At 38.5% G+C, this 19895-nt stretch overlaps 1 protein-coding gene across 1 annotated transcript in view; it reads right to left on the minus strand.

Annotated features, from left to right (window-relative positions):
- Positions 1-72: 72 nt before the first annotated feature.
- LOC138028857 (uncharacterized) overlaps positions 73-19895 on the minus strand; it is a 39411-nt gene continuing 19588 nt past the window's right edge. Inside the window, exons 14-22 of the mRNA XM_068876477.1 lie at positions 19455-19513; positions 18392-18464; positions 17090-17148; positions 14672-14818; positions 10107-10286; positions 8326-8429; positions 7448-7601; positions 6172-6317; positions 73-2296 (exon numbers count right to left, since the gene is read on the minus strand). Of these exons, the coding sequence (XP_068732578.1) occupies positions 2224-2296; positions 6172-6317; positions 7448-7601; positions 8326-8429; positions 10107-10286; positions 14672-14818; positions 17090-17148; positions 18392-18464; positions 19455-19513 (995 nt within the window). The 3' untranslated portion in view covers positions 73-2223. The remainder of the gene's footprint in view (positions 2297-6171; positions 6318-7447; positions 7602-8325; positions 8430-10106; positions 10287-14671; positions 14819-17089; positions 17149-18391; positions 18465-19454; positions 19514-19895) is intronic.

Below are 19895 nucleotides of genomic sequence, written 5' to 3' on the forward strand. Positions count from 1 at the left end.
TTTCTTAATTAAAGATGGGGGAAGCCTTGCTACTTTTAATTTAGCACTTGTAACACAATCATTAACTAGAAATGCAAAAGGTTCCAATTTATAATCCCTAATAGCTTTTAGAATATTGACAAGTTCGCCATAAGGGCCAGGTAATTTTTTATTGGCAAGTCATTGTATGTATAAATAGAGGATATTGCATGGCTATCTCTCTAATTCTCCCAACTCCCCCTCGTGTTTAGATGAGGCTATGTAAACACAGAAAAAGTCCTATATTGCTTAAATCTTCACAATTGAACTGAGATCAATGTCGCTATGGTTACATGATAAATCGCACAATTGTTCTTCCTTAGAACTACAAAAAAGAAACTTGAAATGGTTTACTATTTCATTGGTGTTTATATATTTCTCTTCTCATGTTGAAAAATATTTAACGATTGAACTGTGCTCACTCGTAAAATACTTTTTTAAAAGACAGAACATGATTCTTTCTTGTTCCTAAACTTCCTATACATAGTAACGTACGCATAAGCATAAAACTTGTATAACCCTGTTCAAACTTGTTTCATAAGTATAGCAGAGTATATATAGTTGGACCCTTGAATTTCAGCTCAGTTGTAACAAACAGCTCATCCCATGAGCTCATGCTTATTTTAGTTTGAAATAAGACAGTGACGTCTTGTTTTCCGTTGTCGCTTTGCAGAGCATCAAAGGAAGAGTACTATTGCGCATGCCGCACGATGTCATAAATAATGATATTAAGTATCTATTGCGAGCCTAGAGGGGTCCATCAGGCTGGCGCTTATCTCCGGTTTCTGTAGCATGAAGCGACCAGGAGTATTTCTACTCCCCTATGGATGGGATGCTAGTCTATCGCAGGGTTACCTCAGCATTTCGCTGGTACCCATTTATACACCTGGGTGGAGAGAGGCACCATGAAAGTAAAGTGTCTTGGCCAAAAACACAACACAATGTCCCTGGCCAGGACCCGAAACCGGACCACTCGATCCAGAGTCGAGCGCACTAACCATGAGGCCACTGCGCCTCCCACTTGCACAATGTCATGCAGCATGACAATTTTGTGGCATTGCAGTCGTTGCTTAAACTACCTAAACAGAATTCCCTCTGCTTCTGGCACGAAGAATTGGCAGTCCATGCGTGTCTGTCCATACAGACAAGTTCCCACTTCATGTGATAAGCATGACCAAAAGAAACAAATACATATGCATTTAAGTGCTAACAACAAAGGGCTCCACAAACTCCATGGCTAAAGTTGTGGACAACATTTTGCATCACTGTCAAAAAATCCATAAGGGAGATCTTCCTACATAAAGTATTTCAAGCCTAACATTAATGAACGACTTAACGACTCTAGAGAATAAGGCATAGAGGATATTACATGGCCACGTGGAGATATGAAATTTCTCTTCGAGTAAGAGCAGCGAACAAGTGAAATATTTTTCAACACAAGAAGTGAAATTTCATATCTCCAAGCGGCCATGTAAATTCTATTTATTATATAAACACCAGTGAAAGACTAGATCATTTCACGAAAGGCATCGAAAGGTGCGATTTTCATATGTAACTATAGCAACAGCGATATTTTCACGTGTGAAAATAACATGCTTTCAATATCATGTTCTCGTACGAAAGCTCACTTCGTATTGCATTGGTGTTTATATCATAAATAATGTTAATACACCTACAATATTGAAGTTGCTTTCCTGTAAAATTCACAGCATGACTATGATTCTAATAAAGCCAAAATATATCAAGTTTAAACTTGTATCTTTCTAAAATAATATCAATAAAATAATTATTCCATTAAATGAATGTATTTAAGTGTGGGTTATAGACGAAATAGGGAAGTGATCCTCGCTCAACTGTCTGGCTACATAGCACAGTTGGCATCTGGAGCAATGCACCGGCATGGGTTCAAATCCCATTGGCACCACCTGAATTTTTCAGCTGTCTATGAGAGACAATTAAATTGTCTACGTAATAGCGAGGATCACTTCTCTATTACTTTTTTCAATGATATCAGTTTGAGGCCTTGCTTTCTTCATTTGTACATTTGGTTGTCAGAGCCGTGAGAAAAAGGCAACTAACAAAGTTTTGTCTTTAAAGTGTTTGCTGTCTTTCTCTTTGCAGAGTTGCAACTTAAAACTTAAATTGCCCTTTACAATTGAGGCATCAGAGTCTGGCTTGGGCGGGTGCTGGATCTTGCCTTTGAAGCTATATTTGTAGTACTACAATGACCCTCTTTTCGTGCTGGTCCAACCACAAATTCCAGGACTGCATGGGATTTCTGCAAAAAGACACTAATCACTACACTATGATCATGAACAATTCATGGGTGCAAGTAAGCAGGGTTGCATGAAAATCCATTAATGCGAGAAAACGAAAACAGTGTTTGGGGGCTACAGATAATAGAAATCCCGGCCAAGCAAACACAAGTAGGCTAAAAAACAATTGAGAGGGAATCCAACCAATCGTTGGCCCAGTCTCTTAGTACGCTAGAGAGCCCTTGAAAGACTCCAAAAGAGTAGGGGCACAATTGTTGGGACTATGTTTAAGATAACGATAGCTCCTGAATGACACAAAATAGACAAAATATCAAGATTTGTACATATATATTGCAATCGAGTGTTTGTTGGATGCAAGCTTCGACACCAATGTGGGATGCGTTGGTTTCTTGCAAAGAGAGGCTGGTACGACCAGTTGATGCCCTTTAACACTAGTTTGTCTTCAACCGTGAGCTCATCTCATCTATCGAAGTAAGGATATGGGCATTCAGGGACAGCTTTTCTGTTCGAAGGCCAACCATGCTGTATCACCATACACAATTTCTGGAAAACAGGGTCATCTGCTGAAGCCTGTTCTATCTGGCGTCACCAAGCTTCGCTAACTAAAAGTGCAGACTTGTGGTCTATTTCCTCAGGCTGTACATAAGGGGTCACATGAACTTCGGTGTGAAAACCTTGCTAAAGGTGTCCTTGGAGACGAAGCAGCATTCTCTAAAGTTGTTGTGGTGCTGTGTTGAGGGTTTTACGAACAATTGTCTCCAGGGGTTTGTGATCTGTCTCGACTGTGACTGCATCTCTACCATATACGTATGTGTCGAATCTTTTGCAAGCAAAGAGAATGGCCAGTGGCTTTTTCTTGATTTGTGCATACCAGGTTTCTGTATATGTGAGAGCTCTAGACACATAAGCCACAGGTTGCCCATTCTGTAACAGCACAGCCCAAGACCAGACTGTGAAGCGTAGCACTGAAGAGTTGCTTTGTCACTAAGGTTGTAATAACAGTGAACTGGAGTATGCGTCACAGCTTCCTTTAACTGGTTAAGTGCAACGACTTGTGCGTCTTGTCAGTGATATGTGTCAGTTCCCTTAGCTTAGTGACAATGGCCAGATTGGGAAAGACTTTGCTGAGGTATTGTAACAGACTCGGAAGGCTTTGGACTCCTGCCTTGTCAGTAGGTGCCAGCATGTTACAGATGGCCTCCTTGCAGCCATTCAGAGGTGGTAATGTGCCCAATAAAGGAGACTTCGGTTTGCCTTAGCTTAAGCTTTTCCATGTTGAGCTTGAGCCTGTGATCCTGACGTAGCTGGAAGAATGTCATAAGGTTCTTGTCATGGTCTTGAACTGCCTGCTTGTGTGTGTCTCCACAACCGACAACAACAAAGAAATCGGCTACCACTTTGACATGCAGCATCCATTGAATGAGTTCATGCCTCTTTTGCCGAAATACTTCTGGGGCTGACCGAATCAAAAAGGGAATTCAGTTCCATCGGTACCAACCGAACGGCATGTTAAAGGTGGTCAGCTAAGGTAATTTGTTATCTAATTTCACGAGCAAGAAACCGTTTTGGACATCTAAGTTGTCCTAATTACCCGGTATGTTTTCTATGTTCCATCAGTTCTTTGATACTCTTTGGTGCATGATCACTGTACATAGCTTTGAAAAGCGTGCAAACTATTTCTGCGAGGTGTTGATTCACAAGCGATGGTAAACCTATTTTGTAGAGTAGTTCACAATAGGGCGTTTCTTTTTCATTAAAGACAAAACGGAGGGCACGCTATTTAACGTTTTCTAGCTTTGCAGTGGTGTTTTTATTACAGAAATGCCATGACTCTAAACAGCAGTTGAAGTGCGGGATAATGAAAGAGAGATAGAGGCACTTTCTTGTCGTCAAAAGTGACACCAAGCATTTGGAGATCTTCAGTAATGGGAATAGCAGTGTTTTCGCAGTAGAATTGTGGCATAACCTGTGACTTTCCCATTACTATTGCTTGGTATTTGCTGGTATTCCGCCTTATTCCATTTTGCTCGTACCACTGATCAACATTTGAAAGATCCGAATTTATTACCTCTTCCACTTTCTCTACCATACTGTTGGCGAAAAATATCTGTGTATCGTCAGCATAAGCGGATAATCTACTCTCACTGTTTGACAGCGTATACAAGATCATTCATAAATATGTTGAATATTAATTCTGACACCACGTGGCCTAGTTCTGCTTTCAACCAGAAATCCGGTTCTGGATTGCAACTTTTCCAGACACCCCTGTATGAATCGATCTTGATGTGTATTTGCAAATCTTGACTTGTATTTACAAATCTTGTTGTGTTTTGATTTATGTTTGTAAATTTTGATTAATTTTGTACTCATAGTATAATAATTATTATTGTTAATCTTGATTTGTATTTAGAAATCATGACTTTTATTTGTCAATTTAGTTTTATATTTGTAAACCTTGATGTATAATTATGAAATCTTGATACATGTACACATAATATCAATCTTTATATCAATATTTACAACTTGATATCTATGTACAAATCTTGAAATTTTGTCCCTTTTGGACAAGCATATGCCACTTTTTAAAGTGATTAGAGGCAAAAAATTCTTCCTAGCCCACATATAGGGTACCAACTATTGTTAATAATTGTTAGCTATTGTTTGGACGTCTGTTGTTTGTTTCCATGTTTGGAAATTTAGGCTAATTAACAATTATTCCATGAGCACACGTTGGATATGAGATGGTAAATAGCCAATGAGGCACGTAGCCTCATTTCTTGCCTTTTCGCGTACTTCTAAACGTTGGAATTGATCCAAAGTTTCTGCAAAAACAGTTTTTTTTTCATTTTTGGCTTTGCATGTATTCAGAGAGAAATATCGCTTTACAGTGAAAAAGCTTTTAGTGTAGCAATGCTTAGTGCAATCATTTACCATATAAGGTCAAACTAAGGTATATTTAACAATTATTCCATAAGCGCGCGTTGGATATGAGATGGTAAATAGTCAACGCGGCGCGTAGCGCCGAGTTGGCTATAACCAGTCTCATATCCAACAAGTGCGAATGGAATAATTGTTTTATTAAATTCCTTCAACTCCAAAATTTGGAAGTACGAAATATGAGCGGAAAAGCGAGCAAATCCGAGCGAAATCGAAAAAAACTTGATGAGAACTGATGCGATGTTGTGTAATACCTTGTTGTCAGACAGACGCAGGCTCATCACAAAAACATTTCTTGCCTTTTCACGTACTTCTAAACGTCGGAATTGATCCAAACTTTCCACAAAAAAAATTTTTTTTCTCCTTTTTGGCTTTATTCAAAGAGAAATTTGGCATTCCGACGAAAACATTTTTAGTTTAGCAACGCTTAACGCAATCATTTACCATATAAGGTCAAACCAAGGTATATGAGCTGATAACCGAGATTGATTGAACCAATCAGAGCACGCGAAATGCATTATCCGAGGTTGAGAATTTAATAAAAGCTGATAACCGAGATTGAGTGAACCAATCAGAGCACATGAAATGCATCATCCGAGATTGAGAATTTAATAACATGAATATTATTATACGCAAGATTAGTCGAATGTGCGCACATAACTGTGCTATGAGAAAGTACTTAAATTAAATGCAGATTCTGGTTGATCCATTGTGTTATTTGTACCTGTTGCAGAGATCCACATTTGCAGTCATCTAGTCATCCCAGACAAGTAAAAACCTGTCTGGTCGAGTATAAGCAAGTGTATCATAACACATACTTGCATGGCTGACAATTTTGGTAAAGAATGAATGCGGATCCCTGCTGTTGTGATTGATCAAAGCATTTACCATGGTCTTGATCTCACTCAATCAAAAACCACCCTAGGTACTATGAACCAACCTGCTGACAAAGCAATTGCGTAGCACCTCAGAGGACGGTCGGTTTTGGCGCTGTTTTGACCAGCACAGTACCATGATGTTGTACATCCAATCGGGGCAACCACGAGGCTGATTAAGTCGGCGACCTTTTTGAATGTGTCCTAAAATCTATGAACAAGAATATCAAGAATCTCACAAGCAGGCACTGTATTCTTTACATAAGTATGCAGAGCAGGGAAGCCCATTTACGGCCAAGGTGAATAACAGTGAAATATGCGATGTCCAAAAATGCAGAATCATTACATTTTTCTCGTCAACTGGGGGCATTCTGTGGGGCCTAAGGAGTGAATGGGTTAACAGTCTTTTTTTTCTTTGCATACATTCTAAATAAAATGCTCATCCAGTTTTCTGGAGGTTTAATTGAGGCTCAATTTGGTAGCTGAGAAACGTAGGGGTGATGAATTTTAATGAAGGGATTAGTCTGTATATAAATATATAATGTATAAGATCATTGCTAAATTTTCTGATGATATTTTTTAAAATTTCTTATTAAAGGGGCAATGTTACGCAAAATGATATAATAGCCCACTTCGGAAAATATCATAATGCTCTTTCAGTGTCCCCCTAAAATAATTTTGAATAAGCATTGTTCCCAGTTTCTCTTAGGACTTACAATGGTCCCAAGAGAAAACAAAAACAATGCTTCTGCAAAATTTGAGGGGACAAACAAAGAGTATTATGGTATAGTCTGAAGTGGGTTATTTCATGGCACCCAAAAATGCCCAAAACTAAAAACTGTTGAACAACATAAGAGAAATACAAAAACAGGAAAGGCCAGGAAGCATGGATGGACACAAATGGAGAAGATTGAAACAGACTGTATTTGGAAAATCTTCAAAAAAGTCAGTCCAACGATTTTCAAGTTCATGGCAAATCGCCTGGATAAAGGTCGTTTTTGCTCAGAATCATTTGTTTGTGATGCAATGATCAGTAAGGGAATTCCACATTACCATTACCAGTTTTAAACTCGTAATTAACTACAGATTTCCCCTAAACATCCTAAAATAACGTTACATAGCCCCTTTAATATATACTAGAAAGAATATTGTGTTTATGAAATTAACATCACGAGCGCTGATAAATCACGAAAGGCATGAGCAAGTTCGTATGATTTCCTTTTCATAAACCATCTAATTCCACTCCTTTGCGCTTATAACTTGAAGTTATTTTAACCCTCCTGTATTTTTCAATTTTTTCCTCTTACAATTCAGACATCATTTTGTGAGGTATTAACTTGCCTGATCATCTTCCAATTCATAGTACGGTCTTGCCAATGTACTTCTGTTACGACGAAACGCGAGTGCCGCATATAGTTCCCACAACACAACACCAAATGCCCACACATCACTAGCATAGCTGTAAATACCTTCTGTGATCACTTCAAATGCACTCCTGTGAAAAACGGGAAATTGTCTTTGTACCCTTCAGCTTATTCGTCTGTCATATTTATTTTCATCAGTGAGTTGATGCCCGAAACGAGGCGTCTTTAAATTTTTATGAGCGATGTTCACTGTTTACGATGTTGTCTTAAACTTTCTCAGTTTTGATATTCCTGTTTCAAAGCCACCCGCCAAACAAAAGAAGTCATTGTTTCAACAGCCAATAACTTCTGGTTCACTTATGTTGAAAATTGCACCTAATTGGATGTACGCCCAATTTCAACATCCAACACGTCCATTTAGCCTAAACCTTTGTTACCCATTTCCAAAAGTAAAGAAGGATACAGGTTAACGTTACTTTCACCACAGGGTAAATGCAGCTGTTTATATTTACTTGGGGAGCAGCATTAATTTGGGGGACAATTTGTGACATTAACTGTCTGTATTCCGAAACACGATAGATGTTGCAGTTGGAGAGAAGAGCAAAGTTTTGCATAAGCATTGTTTCCAGTTTATCTTGAGATTCACAATGGTCCCAAGAGAAAATGGAAACAATGCTTAATATGCAAAATTAGGGGGGGGGGGAGGGGGTGGGGGACAAAGAATACTGTGGTATTTTCTGAAGTGGACAGAGTGCCTCAGTGCTGAGAGTGCCTAGCTTTCACCAATAATATAATTTATATAAGTTTAAACTAAACTGAAGTAAGTTTCTTAATATCCACATGTAATTTACAAACCAGCGAATTGCATCTGCAGGCATGGTATCCTGAACCTTGCCAGACCTGCTGTTCACTTCACCGGCTTTCAAATATTTCGAATGACCCAGGCAAACAACTTGAACCTAAAAGATATCCAAATGAAAAGGATCAATCAAAAGTATGAAGAAAAAGGACATAAAGGTCATAAGCTGATATCAACAAACAGACGTCGAGCAACAGACTCAAGTTAAAAAAACACAATAGCATACTCACTTGAGGTCACATAAGCAAAAGAGAATTTACCACCATGAGAAAATGATAATGAAAGAGGTTCCGAGAATGAACTCTTTCCTTGTGCCTTGCTTGAAAGGTGCATTGCCTTTAAATTGCTTTCTCCATTGTGTGAAATGGATGCCCGGTCACTTATCATTAGCCCTTGCTGTTTACTTTATTATAGGAAATTAAGTAATGATCCGTGTAAGGTGGATAGCAATTTCCTTTGTTATGCGGCAATGGGGCTTTCCCCACATAGGAATGTTATCATTTTTACACAGAGAATGCATAAACCTACAGGAAGGCAGTTAACACAATAAAATTCATTTACAGCCCACTTTGAAAGGGTGTTTTCTTGTGTTAAAAGATTTTGACCAATCACAAGAGTTGAAAACAAAAGCCACTAAGAAACGTTTACAATTTTACATGTTCCCCACATACGATTTCTGTGGAATTCATTTAAACTGAGACCAGAAGAAAGATGGAAGATGGTTGGAAAGTAAGGATGAATATAATACTGCTTTATGAAGTTTTGTTAACCGTTTGTTGTTTAAGCCAATCAGAAGTAAGTACAGACAATAGAAAAGTTATCACCTTTTTGCATACCAATTGAATTCCAACATTCCGTTGTTGCTATCGTTCTTATCTGGACCGTTTCTTAACGCTCCACAAAATTAACGCGAATCGTTAAAATTTGCATTAATTTAAGTTGCACTGATTATGTTGAGCATTATTTTTGCAACGTTAATTAAGTGCAGCGTTTATTTCCGCACTCTTAATTTCCATCATTTTAACCCTAATTTTGAAACCTTTCCAGACATTCATAACACCTAAAAAACAATAAAATAAGGTACAAGCGTTATTTCCTTCCATTAACCCCTGCATTAATTAGAATTTTGAGGACTGTTTGTTGACCAGAGGGCTCAGTTTTGATCAGTGATTTATTTTGCATCCACTGTTGAATAAATTTGTTCCAGTGGTCACAACCAACTGTGTCTTAATCGTGTTAATTGTGAAATTCTACTTACTCCTTCGCATTAATTTTCTTTATTCGAAAGTCGTTTTACATTAAACTCGTGTTAATTTAAGTTGTGTTTATTTCCAATACCTTAATTTCATGGAGCGTTAATTTCCTATAATAAGGTATCACAACAGATCTTTGGAAGGATATATACAATGCCACTTTGAAGCCCTTAAACCATTTTTTCCCAAAAGCATAAAACGATACCTTCTTTCTCATCAATGCCTCCAAGTGGAAATTACCGTACCTCAAATTCTTCTGATTTCAGTATCAATACAATACCCCCTGTTGCCTTCCTCATCTCTTTTCGTTCGTTTAGATTTAAACTGGATGAAGGCTAGCTAACTCTATGACTTTGGGGTTGTGGATTCATGCTCTTAAATACCTAACTTGCTTTTTAACTGTCCATTTCATGTTTAATGTGTTTAGCATTAGTAATTTACAGTAATTATCCCAAATTCTGAGAGCAAATAAATAATTTCTTCTTCTTCTTTTTGATGTAGTACTTTAACTGTTTCTCACATACCTGACAAGGCCCTAACACGTTCACATGTTCACTCCGAAAGTCACCGTGCACGATGTGGTTTTCATGGAGATAAGTTTGCGCAGATGCTAACTGTGATGAAATCTTAATCATGACACCACTATGGCAACGTCCATCTAGCACATAATCCTTCAGATTTCCAAAGGGTGTGTTTGGTGAAACCTAAGAAGACAATAACATGGGATTTGTTTACATTTGTGTGTTAAACATAACAAAGTATATTGAAAACTAAGTTCAAAGTAATCGCTTGCCAATTACAGAAAATACGTAGATTAAATCAGCCAACCAGAAGCCAAGGAACAGGTTCTTAGCTCAAACTCTTTCAATTAGGAAACCTAGAGAGATCAGATCGATCTGAGGTTACAATGCAGTTCTTTGGATTTCCACAGAAACATGAAATTCAAAAAAAAGATTGAAATATCTTTCCTCAAAACTGAATGTCCCAGTCTTGTCAGACATGGTAACGAGACTATCTGACCAATTTCATTGCAAGATTATTAGATGATCACAGTTATCAATGTTACTTATTAATAAGCAGTTCGAAAGGAAAGCCTGAGAGATTCAGATCTGAATGGGAATTGAACCCATAACCTCTGAGAAACCGGTGAAATGCTCTATCAATGGAGCTCGGCCACTGGGAGCTGGTCATGACCGGTCACTTAGCGAGTGTGGAAAAAACCAGTAAAGGAGTGAGCATGAAGACTATAATTTTATATGAAGGACATATCTATGCACTGAGGAAAGAGGAATTTTGTACAAAAAGAGGTCCTGTGAGTGGTCAATACATTTATTTACAAATAAACTTTATTTCCTAGAAACAACTGTAGTTTACAAATTTCTCATTTTGGAAAATATAGTGCACTTTCACTTACATGTAGCCGCATGTATCTTTGGTTTTCCTGGCTAGTGGATAGCGTTTTGCCACCTTTAATCTTTGATTATTGCAGCCACTAAGAAAGAACTCGATACTGCAATTAACCCTTTAATGTCTACACCAGACCAGTGCTTAGTGTTCCCAATTGACAATGTTACTCGTCAATGGGGAACCCCTGGGAGTCAATGGGTTAAGAATGTGCGTTAATGCACCTATCAATGTAAATCCCGTTTTTTGGGGGGGGGGGGGGAGGGGGGGGGAGAAGTGTGGGCATAGGGGTAGGGATTTGACAATTCTTAAAAATTTTTAATCAATTCCCCAGGTAGGAAACTAACATTAATCAAAAGTGTCAAAAAAAGGCCCACCTTGGGGCAAAGAATCTGAACAAACAATACTATAACTAGGGGTAATCAAAGCTTAGGCGAGTGCGTTCGATGTTTGTAGGACGGTACAGGTTTGGTACAGGTAGCAACTGAGGGGGAAGGGTGGATGGTTCGTGCGATAGGAAAATGTTATGACAGTGGAACCCCCGATACAACGATCCTCGATATAACGATATCCCCGGTAAAAAGATAAACATGCTATGTCCGGCAAAAGTTACAGTAAAATGTATGGGACAGAACCCCGATATAACTATATTCCCGATATAACGCTGAGTTCTTAGCGTACCGAGCGTAAAATCTTCCCAATATAACGATATTACAGCATCAGTACACAGATACAAGTTCAAATGTTTAAGTTTTGTTTTGTTTCCCTTTTACGATTTATACCACAGACTTTGTTGTGTAACCTTGATAACGTCTAATGCTTTGCAAATTGTGAGTCATTTGATACTCATTACAAGTTTAATTAAACAATATGTACAGTAGTAAAAAAGCACATGTTAATTTTACCCCGACATAAAGATATTTTTGGTTATTTTAAGGCAATATCATTATATCGGGAGTCTCGTTATAACGATACCTCGATATAACGATCTAATTCCACTATACTGCATCTATGAACGTGACAACTTGTTAGACGTAATCATTAACTATTTATTTGGAATTCTACAAGTAGACAACTACTGAAAATTACTCTAAAATGAAACTATTACTTGCAAGTCTTTTCAGCTTGTGGTATTAAAGACCTAAGATTACTTTTCTGTGCTGAACGCTTGGACAAAATAAATTCAGTTTGTTGATTTCAATGCCGTAAATATCACAAGTCATGATGAAATGGCGCCGACGAGCGTCATATCTCGGTAGATTTACTTTGTGGCACAACGGCCGCCAAGCTTCACAACTCGGTTGATTTACTTTGAGGCACAGCGGCCACCGAGCTACACAACTCGGTAGATTTACTTTGTGGCAGAATGGCCGCCGAGCTACACAACTCGGTAGATTCACTTTGTGGCACAACGGCCGCCAAGCTACACAACTCGGTAGATTCACTTTGTGGCACAACGGCCGCCGAGCAAAACAACCCGGTTTGATGCAAGCGCGAGGAGTCGCACACATTTTCCAAGGACAGTGACGAACCATGCTTAATCCAAAGTAAAATTTTACCGACTTCAGTTGACAGACCTTCAGCAATCTTTCAGCTCTTTTCAACGATGAACGATGGAAGATTATCACACCTCACCAAAAGCTAGAATAGGGAGCTTACGAAATGACGAGGCCGACGGCAACGACGACGCTATAAAACAATAGGTTTAGTGAGCAAAAACAATTGCTCTGCACGCTATGCACGTGCGTTTTACATTTTGGTACATTTCTTTGCCGTCATCTCCTAAATGACGACGTGAAATGACGAAATTCAAGGTTCTGTGGAGGACGTTAGCACATGACGATGACTTTTCAGTTCTCTCTCTACGTTTCCAACTCACTCATACCAGTTTAATTCCTCGACAGTTACTACACATTTTTAACGCGAAACGACATGAAATAGTTTCGTAGTGATATGAATAACGCGAACTCGCATTTTTAAATGAAGTCCTCGTAGCCGTTGTCGTCCTCGTTTCGTAAGCTCCCTATTAATGAACGCCGACGACGCACAAATCACCACGTGCGATAGTTCGTCAAAGTGAGGCAAAACGTAACCAAGCGCCTCAAAGCGAGGCAAAAGTGTGTCGACGACGAAAATGCAATCTCGAAAAAACTTCCCTTACAACACAAATTAGGGGTTGCGTTCTCGTACCTCGAACGCAAAAACAAATAAAGCAGCATTTGAAATAGGGTATGTTCATGATTTATACCTTCAGCATGTTGAAACAGGTCGGATCAGTAGCCCGTAAACACTCTGACCTTGTGGTGGAATTCGATTTCAATCAGATGGGAACTTAAGGATAAAAAATTTCTCAAAATAGACAATATCTGCTTAGAGGACAGTATAAATTATCGGATTATGGCAAAACGTCTTACCTTTTTCCAACTGAAGCGTGACTTAGGGACAGACTTGGTAACCGTCCCGGGGGTCGCTTCGCAATCAAAAGCCCGACAAGGGGGATAGTCTCAGGCACCAAATTCCCGCTTATTGCCCGCACTCCCCACCCCTGCGGGATTTACATCGATAGGTGCATAAGTAGCGGTGAAATGACCACCTCCTAGTCTGCTGGTAGCACAATTGGCAGTTAGTTCACTGCACTGTCATCGCAGAGGTCATAGATTCAAATCCCATTCGAGCCTATATGTTCAGGTTTTCCTTTCGTTACTGTTCATACCTCTGATAATCTACTTTATTATATGGACGAGAGCGTTTTACCGGGAACTAAAACACTCAAAGAATCAATATGGCTACTACATCCAGGAACCAAGTGGCATGTTTTTCGCCTGAGTATGTACATGTAACACGGGTTGTCACATTTAGCAACGACGTCACGATTCCTGGCTTTTTTGGTTTGTATCAATACCCAGTACTTGTGTTAAAGCCTGCTTTTTAATCTCTACCATGTACATTCACTGACAATATAATGAAAGAAAATTACAAATTAGCTCAAGATATGAATTTTTTGTTCTTGCCACGAGAACATTAAAATTCAAATCTTCTCGCCACCGTGTAATATCATCCATATGATATCTTAACATTCTTCTTTCTGCAGTTCAAACATTTTTGTCATACGTTGCCTGTTTTAGGTTTGCTGTTTTTCGTTTTTTGCTTATTACTTCGTAACAGCGTAATACCGTTTTGTTTCTTTTCTTCACTTCGCAACTGCGTAATACCCTTTTTTGTTTCTTTTCACTTGCATTTTTTTTTTATCAGCCACTTGTTTAGGGAGGGGTGGGAGACAACGGAAAGGGCAGCAATGGGATTTTCCTTCCTTTGCTTTACGGAGTCTTCAATGTCGTGAGTTTTTAAACGTCTCTTCGATCCATGAAATGTACCAAATGTACGAACAGCGGTACATGCCTGTTCTTTTGCTTTTCCGGCTTATAATGTCTATCGTAATAGCGTAGTAATGTGCTGTTGAACAATCACATATTGGCGTAGTTGTGTAATGTGAAAAATATCGAGTTTGACAAAGCCCGTACATTTACTCTGTAAAGTGTTCATCATAACAGCGTAATAACGTTAAATCTATACTGGGCATGGTATAATTTTTGTCCTTTCACAAGAAAGGACCCCAACCTTAAATTTAAATCATTGTGCAACACTTAAGGGCTAACATGATAACAGCATTTTTGTTAAAACTTACGATTTCCATGATTCGATAACGTGATTTGGAGTAAATAGCACAGTTGAGACCAATGTTCTCGTTTTTCAGTCGCAAAAGTGTTTCCCAATGCTCAGGAATCCTTTCATCTCGTCGACTTTGTAATCTTTGTGTCACAGCTGCTCGGTCCTAAGCCACAGGGCATTCAACAAAATAAATGTTAGACCAGCAGTTAAAGATAACTGACAGAAATAGCAATCTCAAAGTGCTTACTTTGACCAAAAAAATCAACTCTTCTTTTTCTTTGGATTTCAAAACTATGAGAACTAAAACACTAAGTTACCCAAGTTTTAAGCCTTACTTTAAAAAAGAAACCCGTTTATTTTAACTGGAAATTTCTTATATGATCGTCCACCATTACTAACTTTAAGATCTTGAGAGAGCTGGATCGACAAGAAAATGATGTCAAAGACTCACTAGTTTAAGAATGCAATTAATGCGTGTGTGCACAGATGAATATAATAAATAAGCAGCACAGGAGTTTCGGGCTTTCAGACTTTTAAACTTGTGTTTTGCATAGGTAATAAGTTGCATTTACACACTGAAATTTTAAGATAGTGAGTAAAAATGCCACTTTTCCCTAGATCCAACCTCTGAGGTCCAATTGGTCAGTCTTAAATGTGAGTAATGACAGACTGTAAAAGTCAAAAGTTACACTCAAAGTAAACAGCCTTTGGATAAAAATCAAAGCTCACAATGTGTTAAGCAAACACACTCACAAAATCTGAAGAAAACTAAGTGATTTTTGATGGTAGCAGCACTTTAATAAATTATTAAATAGAATCATGAGTACTTATTATGCAAAAGGACTTGCATTGACATTACAGTAAGCGTTATAGTGTCAGCCAAAATCCCCGATGAGATTTTACGGCTTACAGAGAAAGTATGAATTCAGCTTCAAATTAACCGGCAAACATAAAAACAGTCAAACCAGCCAAACATAAGCCAATATCCATTAACTCTTAGGCCTTACATTATCAATTACTATCGTTGGGATAAGAAAGAGAGAAAGAAAGAATTAGGAACTTTATTTAAGTGCCTACTCCTTCTAGCGCTGGAGCACTAATTGGGGACACTGTAAACTGAAATTAACAATTAACACAAATCAAGTCAAATCAATGTTGGTTTTTGAGGAGAGGGAAAACTGGAGTACCCAGAGAAAACATCTCGGTGCAGAGTACAGAACCTACAAAGTCAACCCACATATATGATGCCGAGTCTGGGAATCGAACCTGGGCCACATTGGGATAGCGAATGGTCACTTGTGCGATGCGAAACATATTTGAAAACTCTTCTAATAAAAAAATCGAATGTGGTTCAACATTGTCTGTACCCTTTAAGACAATGATATTTGCCGACTCAGTGGTCAAAATGTTGTGGGCCTTGTGAGTCCATGACATTTTGACTACTGTTGATGCAGCGTTAAGCCTGTATAACAGGCACTTATTCAGCCGAGCACGAAGCCGGAGACATTGAGCGCAAAGTGCGACACACAAGTGCAGAGCATGAGATGAGGGGAATCGCCTTGCCCACCGCACTCGCATGTTGCGCTTCATGTTTGATGTCTCCTGCTTTGCATTTGGGTAAATAAGCACCTGTTATGCAGGCTACGCAACGTTTGACCACTGTTGACGCTAGCAGTGCTGTTTAGACTCTTGTCAATAATGGCAAATTAGCCAATCAGATTGCAAGATTACAAGCAATTGTGGTAAACAATTACATGGTCTCTGAAAATGCCGTGACATAGTATCAGAATTGCTTTCCTTGCATAGATTTTTAGGACCTGGGACCAACACGGTCCTCACTATCAATGCCTTAATCCCCAGGCCTTCACATTGTCTCCCCTAAGAGAAAGGAAAATTTCATTTCATTTTAATTCAACTTTAGTAACACAATTCAATGAAAGGGAAGGGTACCACAGATTATTACCATGGAGGGTATATCCACCCACAGCCGGATGTAATTGACTGAAAGTTGATTTTGAGGAGGAAGGAAAACCGGCGTACCCAGAGAAAAACCCTCGGGTCAGATTGAGATCAACAGAAACTCAGCCCACATATGACCTTGGGGTCAAGGGTTGAACCTGGGTCACAGAGGTGGAAGGCATGGTTGAAAACCACTAAGCTGTCCTGACTCCCCAGACAGACTGATGTTTGGAAGAACATTAGTCGGTAAATAAATCAACCAAGTCACGATTCTAATAACATTGTCTCAAACCCACTCCCATTATTTTACTTTTAGCAAAATGGCACACGTTATGCCAAAGTTGTGGTGGTACAATAGGAAAGGGCCTTAGAAGCTGTCTTCTTGGCCCCTCGAGATGAACAAACTGCTTTGCACAGTGCACTGTATTAATAGCCTCAAAATTACATGGGACGACTTCTAAAAACATGAAATTACCTTTACTTTCGGGATCATGTAATGTTTGTTATCACTGAAGGACCCAGAAAAAGAAGGCTCTGCAAAAAGAACACACAGTGAAAAGGCACAGAAAAACAGTAAGCCAAAAAGCCATCTAAATTAAATGCCCCCAACTGATCAAAAGTATTAAACACACAGCAACAATAAACACATCATGAATCTCTTTTTACCTAGGACTTTATGTTTCATATGCCTAATAGATACATCTTTAGAAATAACGGTTATACAAATTTTAAATTCTTCCAAGTAATGCTCTTATTAGAAGGACCGGCACTAGAACCCCCACCAATTATTGCTGAACAAGATGCAGTCATTATTGTGATGTAATATGTCACCGTGGCAATGGGCAAGCCCTGTAAAAACACCCTTTACTTTGTATTTAGGTGCTCATATCTCAAAAACTCGGTGACCCCCCATTTATTTATTTCTGGAAAGTAATCAGAAGGGCAAGATAAAATTTCCTGCAAAGTTTAAAAAAAATCTGTACAGTGGATTCAGAGCCACCTTAATTCTGCGATTTTTTAAAGGTGGCTGTGATTCTGTAGTACAAACTGTAGTATCTTGGCCTTATGGTTACTTTTCAGCAATAATAAAGTGGTGCCCAAGTTGGTTTTTGAGATATGAGCAACTAAAGCCAAAATATAGGGTGTTTTCGCTGGGCTTTCCTGTTGCCAAGGTAACTTATTACATCACAATAATGACTACATTTTGTTAGGAAATAATCAGTGTTTCATATGGTACCATAGTTGTAATAAGATTGCTGTTACATGATACAGTGTTGTAGTATCACTCATTCTAAAGCGAGTGTCTTTAAAGTGTTTAAAGTGTTTGAGCCACCATAAGTCAAAGACTGGAAACTACATTATACCTTGAGAACGATAAACAATACTAGCTTTTTGAGATCAAGGAATATGATCTTTGAAAGGGAAAAAATAACTTGAGCTGGCAGGTGTATTATTATATTACAACAATATTCATTCATAATACTAATACAAGATTTGAGATGTCATGTAATAAAGTCACTTTCAAAGCCTGCATATGGTAAAAAGGGATTACATGATGCTCATAAACTTTTGGGAAGCTAAAAGATTGAATTGAGGGTTACTTGGAATATCATGTCAACTGGGTGACCATTTTGAAGCAATAGTTTCTTAACATCAAGCAAATAAGATTGTAACAAAGAGTATGATACACAAATCTGTGGAGATACATCAGCTAACGATTATAATATATTTGAGGATAGATGAACTTGAAGAATGTAACATATTAAGTTATTGATACCTTCAGATCTGGTGCCGTCCACAGTTGTTGAGCCTTGCGTGTTGTAATACTCTGGCTCTGCAGTTGTTGAGGCCTGTATTGCATGATTAGAGTGATCATGTCAGGGAGTATGATTGACTCCCTTAAGGAGATCTCTATGTTATATTAAGCTGTGTTAAGGGCAGAATCAGAAGATTCTATATGTTCAAAGGTCTGAAAGTGTGGCCCATGCCCAAATGAACATGAAGCTCCAACACACGCAACCACCAGAAACAAAAGTATTGAAAAAGCCTTAAATCCAAGCTTAGTAATACAGTAACTATACCGACTGAAATGTTCAGGGGGTTTCCCAAGGAAGTTTGTCAGCCCATGATTTTTTGAGCAATCAAATCATTACAGAACATTTTTTACAAACGGTGAGGGACAAAATACTTACCCCCAGTCCACCGACTACCCAAATGGACTACAGTCGAACCTCGATTATCCGGACTCGTTACGACTAGACGAAATAGTCCGGATAATCGAGAATATGAATATTAGTGAGGAACAAAAACTGATTAAATTAAGAAAGCGACATTTCATCGTGAAACAAAACATTTACAAAGCGTTTCGAAAACAATGTGGTCTACAACTTTACTGTCCGTTGTGAATACCGGTACACGTGTGATATTTTCCTTGCTCTTGCAGATATCAGATATCTGCCGTTTACTAACGCCATATTCAGTTGACGATTTGGTTTCTTTTTCTTCTTTCTCTAATTGCAAAATTATAGCCTGTTTATCTTTTATCGAAAAAACAGATCGCTTACGCTTCAAGGACATGATGATCGTGAATAAGCATTCGTGACGTAGTGTAGCTTGTTCGCCGAACGAGCCAATAGAGCGTGAAATTTCACTTAGCAACAAAGCAACTCTAAGCCAATCAGAACTCATTCGAAAGTTCTTCATTAGTTACGACGTGTGCGCGCTGCTTTATTTTGCTTTTTGAAAGCGAAACAAACTCGCCTTTACTTAACTTTTCAACGCTGTAGTTTAAAAAAGAAAATGGCTACGGATCTTGATCATGTCTAAAAACATGCAGTTACCTTTACTTTCGGGATCATGTAATGTTTGTTATCACTGAAGGACCCAGAAAAAGAAGGCTCTGCAAAAAGAACACACAGTGAAAAGGTGCAGCAAAACAGTAAGCCAAAAAGCCATCTAAATTAAATGCCCCCAACTGATCAAAAGTATTAAACACACAGCAACGATAAACACATCATGAATCTCTTTTTACCTAGGACTTTATGTTTCATATGCCTAATAGATACATCTTTAGAAATAACGGTTATACAAATTTTAAATTCTTCCAAGTAATGCTCTTATTAGAAGGACCGGCACTAGAACCCCCACCAATTATTGCTGAACAAGATGCAGTCATTATTGTGATGTAATATGTCACCGTGGCAATGGGCAAGCCCTGTAAAAACACCCTTTACTTTGTATTTAGGTGCTCATATCTCAAAAACTCGGTGACCCCCCATTTA

The sequence above is a fragment of the Montipora capricornis genome, chromosome 13 (genome assembly GCF_036669925.1).
Source record: "Montipora capricornis isolate CH-2021 chromosome 13, ASM3666992v2, whole genome shotgun sequence".
NCBI classification, from domain to species: Eukaryota; Metazoa; Cnidaria; class Anthozoa; order Scleractinia; family Acroporidae; genus Montipora; species Montipora capricornis.